Below are 8678 nucleotides of genomic sequence, written 5' to 3'. Positions count from 1 at the left end.
AGGAAAAGAAAATCGACAACATTGTAAAACTATAAAATGGTCGATTTTAAAGGTTGCCCTAAAATGTTGTATAATGCATTGTAATGTTGGTGTATGTTTTTGTTGGATAATTAAAAAGGTTTAAAAGGTTGAAGGCGGTGGACGTAGCCCAGATTCTGTACTTTCTTCTTCTATTTCTGCATATAATAGTTTATTCTTATATTATTCTGGATCTATCAAAACCTAACAAAAATAACCAAAAAAAATCATCAAAATTAAAATCATATAATATTATTTGAGTGAAGTTAACTATAACAACTACAAGTTTCTCCTATTCAAATATGCTCATTTAGCTTGTCATCTTGTAGACCATTTTTTTCCATAACCAAAAATTCTCAAAACCTATACAATCTATATAGTAGAGCACACGGAGTGAAAAGAGTACACAGAAAAGGAAGAGAAAACAAGAGGCGAGAGTCCTTATTGGTAGTCGGTGACCGCCCCATTTCACAGGCGTCTCTGTCGCCGGCGATAATTGCCAGCTGTCAAAAGTGGGTGCCATTTTATTCACAGTTTTACTCCCCTCTTTTTCCCGTGGTGTCGGCAGAACCCCTTATAAAAATTAGCTGCCTTGTTCCTCCAACCAAATATCCATTGCCATCTGTTTTCACAAGCATTGGACGTTGACGGGTACGCTTCATTTTTCTTCTCTTGTTTCCCTTCTCAATGTTAATTCTTTGCCCAACTTCCATTTCCCTTGCTTCTTTCATTCAAACAAACTATGCGCTTTTGCGTTTAAGGATGAAATTTGGCAGTTTTTTCTGTTTTTTTAATGAAGTAACGTTTGGTTCATAATTGGAGATGTTATTTTAGGAAAGAAATCTAACAAGTTTTGACAAAATTGGTGTAGTTACTTGTAGGCGTGATCGTTTCTTTTTGTTGCTTGCATTGCATGAATCTTATAAGTGACCAACTAACGAGAAATTTCGTTAAGAAACTTGTACATATGAAACATATGGATTTGAAATTCGTTTTTTAAATGTGACTACCTAGCATTTTAATCTTGAATGTGAAGTTTTCTATATGTCAACTACGCTGACTTTTAATGTGAGGCATTTTATTCCAGAGTGGGAAGCTTCCTATTATGTTTGGGCCACCTTTTAAGGCTGTTATTTTGCTGTTTGAAGAGTCTAAGATTGGAAAAAGCCTATAGCTTATTATTAAATTTGTAAATACAAATCAAATGAGTTGTGGGGTTACAATGTTTGAATCAACTATATTCATGTTGTGGCAGTTATTTTGTTACAAGAGTTTTTAAATTTTTTATGGAGGGTTCAAACTTGCGAGGCACGGGGCCTACGAGCTACCAACCAGTAAAGGCCACCATTTGAAAATTTAGGAATAAGAGTTGTTTTTTTATGGAGGTCATACATCCAAATCTTTAGAGTTAGATAACAGCTGAACTTCTTTCGTTAAGAGTTAAAGAGCCAAAGACTGAGGGGTATTCATTTGTTTGAGGTACGATCCCAGTCTGTCACTTATCGATGCTGGAAGCTTACATTCAATGACTTGATTCCCAATAAACTCTTTAAAAACCTTTCAACATTAACAATAAGTTAAATATTCTAAAACTGAGAAAACTGACAAACTCATTCAAACTTGTTAGCTGTCAATCTACAAATTAAAAATCAAACAGTCTGTCCCATAAATTCTCTTTTTGACCTTGTATTAGAAGATTCCCTTACATTTAATCTAGAATATCAAGATTTACTGTCCCACAAACCATCTTTTGACCTTCCACTGCATGAATGAGTTTATGACCAATTCCACTGTATTCTTTCATATTTGGAATTTTCAAGTCTGACAATAGAACTTTCGCTGATAGAAAATGTGGGCCAAAAACTTAAAAAATTGCCTTAGTTAATGCAATGTAAATTTCCATGGCTGTGAAAGTCGTGAGAACAACTTCGTTTGCTTTGCAAGCTTGAAAGGCACACAAAAAACATAAAAAAGTTGTGACGTAGTAAACTATTTGAAAACTTCTGGATACTGAAAAAGAGGTAAGTGCAAAGTTGTACATAGAACTTTCCTTGGAAAAAATGGTGCGGAGTGAAAAAAACAATGCTGAGTTTGAAAGTGGAACATGCGAGAGTATCTTGACTTCATGTTGCGGACTTTCTGTTGGCGTGCATTTCGTGATTGATTGACTGATTTGGAGTGTTAAAGACGTTTGCTTGCCTTTGGACGGTGGGAGATGCTTGACAAATTCCACCATTCCCAATATTTAGATGCCTCTCATTTCCCCATTAATTTCCATCCCAAAATCTCCTTTTTTTCGCAACTTCTTCCTAAAGCTTCTGCCTTTCCTCAACTTCATAAACCTCTGCAAACCATTCGTTTTAACAGGTATGTTTGCCCTTCTCAGTTCAATCTTTCATTATGCTTCATTTTTATCTGTATCATGTCTTTATGTCTTGGTTAAATATCATTTAAGCAAATGTCTGTCATATGTGGGTTTGTAATCGTCATTCTTGAATAGTTATAGGAGATTTTTTAAATAATTGTTAATCACTTAAAATTAGATATTTTTTTGACTGTTTGAACCTGTTTTGCTGTAGGAAATTGATATGTTTAGAATTTACTTTTTTCATTTATATTATTTGAATTGGTTTATTATCTTTTTCTCATGACTTTTTGTCTTTTCATCTTATGGATCGTCCAATGTAATAGAAATGAAACATTGAGCGATTGGTATTGTGACGTACCATGATGGAAAAATGAAATTTTCAAAATTGCATTCTAAAATGTAAACATCTGGGCTGGTCTTTTATGGGTTTTGAAAGGCTCAACCATGATGTAACCTATTTGGCATTCAGATTTAGTTTTCTGTTTTTTGGACATGTCTATTATTTAGTCATTTTACTTTTCTTTCCTATTCCAATGGTAAACTATGAAATGCAATCTGTAATGTAATGTTGATGAAGACCTTTTTCATTTAATCTAATATAATTTTGTTATCAAACTGCATTTTCCTCATTTGATAGATTACATCCGATTCCATTACTTTTGAGCTCTTAAATTTATTTCCCGATCTTGTTCTATATCATCAATTTTCAATTTTGTGCATAAGTTATATTATATAAATATGCTTCTCAGATATGTCTGTAATTAAATCTCTTGATTTATTTTTCCTTTTTCTTTTCTTATGAAATGTGATCTACTATTTTTGATTTAGTACTTAAATAATTTTTTTTGAAAACTACATTTACCTCATTTGATAGAATAGGGAATCCATCCCATTACTTTCAATGGATTGCAAGCATTTGGGTTCTTTAATTGATTCTCCATCATATTCTGTCATCATTTTCAATTTGTCTGGAAGATGTTATAAAATATATGTTTCTAGAAAATATCTACATTTATACCCTGATGGCTGTTTATCTTGACATGATCAACTTATTGTTCAAGACATATTATTTTGTAGGTTGAAGAATCAGAATTTAAATATTTGGAACAACATTATCTTGTGGATTCTTCAGAGGGAATTTGGAACATTCAACTTCAGTTTTGTTTTAAGTAATTGAAGGTTGATATCGTTGAATAATGGCTTTCAAGCACACTGTGATGCTTGGGGAATCTCCATCCATAGGAAAAGCAAGGTCAAGCTTATCTTCTCTGCCTTCTCTTCTCCGAAGTTCTTCTTTGGTGTCATATCCAACACCATCTCCATCACATTCCTCAACTTCAACAGTACTTTCACAAAGAAAGATGTTCCCAAGCAGTATTGGAACTGATAATTGGATTGATTGTATGAAAACTAGATCTTCTTGTGATGACATTAAGTTAGCAACTGAGTTCAAACTGGATGATGTTAGTCCTGACATGCCAAATGAGTCTTATGCCTCATGGATGGTAAGTTCCTTTTATCTTCAAGGCATAGAGAATTCATAAATGAAGAATTATAGCTATTCACTATTAAAAGACATCCTATTTGTTGTGATCTTACATCAAAACCTTCAATGAATCAATGCAGCGAGACCATCCTTCAGCACTGATGATGTTTGAGAAGATGATGAATTCATCTAAAAGCAAACAGATTGTTGTATTCTTAGATTATGATGGGACCCTTTCTCCAATTGTTGATGATCCCGAGCAAGCTTTTATGTCTGCTGAGGTGCTCATGACTAACTTAACAATTACGCTTAAAATTCTAATTTTCTCCTTCTTAATGGTGCTTATTCTCTTGCTTTTATTTGTCCTGAAATATCCTTTCATTTTCCAGATGCGCTCAACGGTGAAAGAACTTGCAAAGCATTGTCCGACTGCAATAATTAGTGGACGGTCTAGAGATAAGGTACATACTTCTTATTATGAAATCTACCTTATCGAAATCTACAATAGAAGAAACATGATGGGCTAATAAATATCAGGTAGTCCTAAATAGGAGTTGTGGTTTTTATGTTGGAACATATCTTTGTTTTGGCACAGTTCAAGTCTCAATCTGTGGTAGAAACATGATCCCCAAAGAAATAGAGGATAGTTAAAGATACAAATTATGTTTGGTTGGTTAAATTTATATTAGTTTTGTTACAGTTTTAACTCTTACTTCTTATAGACATCATAAAAACTTTCAGTTAATTCATTACCCATCATGCATATAAATCTCTTGCATATTCTTTTCTATTTCTGGGGTCATATTACAGTCGGTCCATAGTCAAGAATCGGAGAGGACCAGAGATATTCATTTTTTTTTCTTTTCACATTTTTCAGGTGTACGATTTTGTACAACTAGCAGAATTATATTATGCTGGCAGCCATGGAATGGATATAATGGTACCAGCCCTAGCATTTAATGGCTCAAAGAATGGCCATACAAGAAATAGAGACAAAAAGGTTTGTGTGGCTTCAAGAACTGCTGACCAAAGTGAACTCTTTGGCCACCATTTGTTTGAACTTTTAAACCTCTATGTTATTGGAATAAATTATCATACAAAGGAATATGTACATTAAAATGCATTAATGTAGATTGTGGTTCAGTTTTGTTTGGCCTATCAGCATGAATTTATTTCAAATTAGTGGGTTGATATCTTCTAGTGCAAACATCTCTGTCGTGTGCTAGTTTAAACAACACATTCTAAGCTTTAGCTTGTTTATATGGTTCATCGGAAATCACTGTAGTTCTAGAGGATTTCTTAACATGGAGATGAATTTCGGAGATAAGGGACCAAAGGCTTGAATTTGGGGACAGCAAAGAATGACGGGAGTGGCGTTGAACTACAGGGTTTCTTAACAAGGGGATGAATTTCGGAGATAAGGGACCAAAGGCTTGAATTTGGGGACAGCAAAGAATGATGGGGGATGCATTTCGGAGATAAGGGACCAAAGGCTTGAATTTGGGGACAGCAAAGAACGAAGGGAGTGGCATTTAAACAGCAGTTGGGAAGTGGCGTTGAACTACAGGGTTTCTTAACAAGGGGATGAATTTCGGAGATAAGGAACCAAAGGCTTGAATTTGAGGACAGCAAAGAACGACAGGAGTGGCATTAAAACAGCAGTTGGGGGCAGCGTTGATAGACAAATTGAAATTTCAAGGAAAAATCTGCAATATAACATCTCTGCTTGTACTCCATGAAAGTCAAATTGGCTTTCATGAGGTTAAGGGTTGCAAGCAGTATGTAATAGCATGTCCTGTATATCAAGTGATGCGGTGACATCCACCTTGGAGGTGGCATACATGGTGGTTCTGTGGAGAGACGTTTCTTTAAGTTCCGAAAAACATCCTTCTATTGAGGATGTGGGTTTTTTGCGAGGGGGACACATCACCATAGAACATTACAAAGCGCAGAAATGATTTTAGATGAACCACTAAACAAGTTAAAACTTAGAATGTGTTGTCTTAGCCAAAATGACTATGATTAACAAAGCTTTTGACAAAACATATTAATTGTTGTTTTAATTGTTTTTCTATTTGAAACAGGGAAATGAAGTTGTTCTCTTCCAGCCAGCCAGAGAGTTTTTGCCAATGATAGATGAGGTATAACCCTGTGAACCTTGAATTGTGAGTTTTACGGCTTTTATCGAGCAGTTTTCTGGTGTTTTCTTATTAGATCAAGGACAGTACTTGAATATTGAAATTTAAATTTTATTCCTTACAAAAAAAAATTGTCACATAGAGGATCTATTTATTCTCTCCTGAAAAGGGTTTATCTCACATTTGAGGTCTGTCATGTGCAGGTATATAAATTATTACAGGAGAAAGTAAAGAAAATAACTGGAGCCACAGTAGAAAATAACAGATTTTGTGTTTCAGTGCATTTTCGTCGTGTACAGGAGAAGGTAGCAAAATTTTATTTTGTAATCTTTTTAAACTATAAATGCAAAGTAGTTGCAGACTTTTTCATGCTAGAAATTTTGTTGATTACATGTTGAGAAAGGTGTCTATGCTATATCATTTTTAAAAGCCAGGTCACGCTTTCATTTATAGCTGAATAAGGTGTTATCTGAAACAGGATTGGAGTGCACTAACAGAAATAGTGAGAAATCTTCTCAAAACATATCCCCGTTTACACTTAACCCAGGGAAAAAGGGTATGTAAATGATTTTCTACTGGCACTTTTTGTGTTTTGAAATATTCAATACCAGATTAAACTCTCAAGTTTATTATGGAAGTAGAAGTATTAACAAATTTATACCTCTTACTATATAAGTTTTGGAGATTCAGCCTCTAATTAAATATAGAAGTATTAACAAATTTATACCTCTTACTATATAGGTTTTGGAGATTCGGCCTCTAATTAAATGGCATAAAGGAAATGCCCTTGAATTTTTACTAGAGTCACTAGGTGAGCACTTAAGAACTTGTTTGAATTTGAAAGGATTTTTTTAATTTTATTTTTTTAAAACAATAGAATTACCCAAAGCCCGATCAAGCAGAAAGGCCCGACCTTTTCTATTCTACTGAATGAGATTAACAACTTTGTCAACTAACTAAAAAATAAATTGATTGTAGGTTTAGCAAGTTCAAGTGATGTGATTCCTTTGTATATTGGAGATGACTGTACAGATGAAGATGCCTTCAATGTAAGTAATAAGTATTATTCATTTGGGTGTCAATACAAGATATCAGATTTTTACAATCCATCATAATTATGAACATGAGTTTTTGGATTCAATTGTGTATGTTCTTTTTAGTATCAACATTTTGGATCAAACTCTATGATCCATCATAAGGATGGAAGATAACAAGAGATGTAAAACAAAAATGATAGATCACGGAAAGTGATCCGAAACGTTGATGTTAAAAAGAACTTCATCAATTGAATCCAAAATCTTATATTAATAATCTATTAAGATTTCTAGACTTATGGGGTAGTGTGTCATGATATATCAGTTCATTTCTTCATTTCTTTGTGCTGCAACAAGGAAAAGCCTCTAAAATTCTGAGGTTATTCAATATCAGGTCTTGAAAGCCAGAGGACAGGGTTTTCCAATCCTTGTGTCGTCTGTTCCTAAAAAGACAAATGCATCATACTCTCTACGAAACCCCTCTGAGGTATGCTTTCTGAAATGGTTATGTGCATATTGTTTCTCATGTTTAGAGGTTAAGATTTAAATAAATGCAATCACATCCATTATAAGCCATAGGTTTTTGAAATATTTTAATTTTTCATTGCTCCATTGATCTTGGATTCATGCAGGTTATGGAGTTTTTACATCATTTAGTAACATGGAAGCAACAGCCTTCGAATAGTCGATCAAAAACACAACAGAGCAAAATAACCTCAAATTTTGTCTGATAGGTTTTGAAGTTTAAAGTTGTACAAAGGACCCATGGTGACATGTGGGTTAAAATTGAAGGATTTAGATAGTAAATTGAAAAAATTATTTTGTAGGCCCACGAAATTTTCATTTTTGTAGCTTCTACCATGGAGCAATTCACCCATTGTATTGGATACAGCTATGGTTGTTTCTCAACCAGCTGTATACCAAGGGTCATAAAATTTGCACTTTCTATAAATGTTGTAAGACCATCATTGTTGGGTTGTACTTCAGTGGAATGAATGGCTGGGGTGTATCCTTTTGAAGGGCTTGAATGGTGTATTTACATTGTACACTATGGTGTCAATAAGAAATTTTCAAATGAATTAAAAAATTGATTATGTGGAAGTGTTGAAATAGTTTCCCAAGATTTCTTGTTCTATTACCTCTTCATCGATTGAAGAAACAAAAATTATAATAATAAAAATTATAATTCTTCTCTCTTTTTGGCCTTGCCTTTACAAATTGCATTATTGTTATGTTCTTTTCTTCTTCTAAAAATCAATGATATGTCTAAATAAAACAATAGGTATCTTTGGATTGTTTTCAATGTGAAATTCAATGTGATCTTTAGTGAAATGAAAGTCCAATCTTACATTGTTAAGTATTATGGACATTATAGAATAGTAGGAAAATCACCAAGATTACCAAAAATTATTGCAAACAATTAAATTTTATAGAATATTTGCACAAAACTCTAGAAATTAAAAAAAAATTCTTCTAACTTTCATGACTCATGAATTCATATGGAAATGCAAGAGAAGAGCATATTGTGTTTTTGGAATATCTACAAAAACTTATTATCCTGATCCCTTGTTAGAATGTACAAAAATGAATAACCTTAAAATACTAGTACTAACAATTAGAAATAAAACTAGTAG

General features: G+C 33.4%; 1 protein-coding gene across 3 annotated transcripts; it reads left to right on the top strand.

The window, feature by feature from the left end:
• The first annotated feature begins 567 nt into the window (after positions 1 to 567).
• Positions 568 to 8145, top strand: LOC149548293 (putative trehalose-phosphate phosphatase C). Of its 3 annotated transcripts, XM_089792373.1 has the most exons (13): positions 2261 to 2385; positions 3464 to 3638; positions 3801 to 3891; positions 4013 to 4153; positions 4262 to 4333; positions 4750 to 4872; positions 5957 to 6013; positions 6214 to 6315; positions 6489 to 6566; positions 6752 to 6821; positions 6989 to 7059; positions 7439 to 7531; positions 7677 to 7913. In XM_089792373.1, the coding sequence occupies exons 2-13, from the start codon at positions 3583 to 3585 to the stop codon at positions 7773 to 7775; spliced, it is 1053 nt and encodes a 350-aa protein (XP_089648499.1). In that variant the 5' UTR covers positions 2261 to 2385; positions 3464 to 3582; the 3' UTR covers positions 7776 to 7913. The 3 variants fall into 3 exon arrangements, with proteins under 3 accessions (XP_089648498.1, XP_089648499.1, XP_089648496.1); XM_089792372.1 differs by lacking the exon at positions 2261 to 2385 and adding an exon at positions 568 to 669 and having other exon boundaries at positions 3464 to 3891; positions 7677 to 8145; XM_089792370.1 differs by having other exon boundaries at positions 3464 to 3891; positions 7677 to 8145.
• Positions 8146 to 8678: the final 533 nt, after the last annotated feature.

The sequence above is a fragment of the Cupressus sempervirens genome, chromosome 7 (assembly GCF_028749045.1).
Source record: "Cupressus sempervirens isolate cs-2001-9-10 chromosome 7, ASM2874904v1, whole genome shotgun sequence".
In the NCBI taxonomy this organism is placed as follows: domain Eukaryota; kingdom Viridiplantae; phylum Streptophyta; class Pinopsida; order Cupressales; family Cupressaceae; genus Cupressus; species Cupressus sempervirens.
The sequence above is the reverse complement of the archived record's forward strand: the minus strand, read 5'-3'. Positions and strand labels throughout refer to the sequence as shown.

Excerpts from the sequence above, each read along its gene's own strand:
- LOC149548293 (XM_089792372.1), top strand. The coding sequence starts at position 3,583 with ATGGCTTTCAAGCACACTGTGATGCTTGGGGAATCTCCATCCATAGGA. Across the intron at positions 4,873-5,956 it reads CAAGAAATAGAGACAAAAAG|GGAAATGAAGTTGTTCTCTT; the intron begins GTTTGTGTGGCT and ends TATTTGAAACAG. Across the intron at positions 7,060-7,438 it reads CAGATGAAGATGCCTTCAAT|GTCTTGAAAGCCAGAGGACA; the intron begins GTAAGTAATAAG and ends ATTCAATATCAG.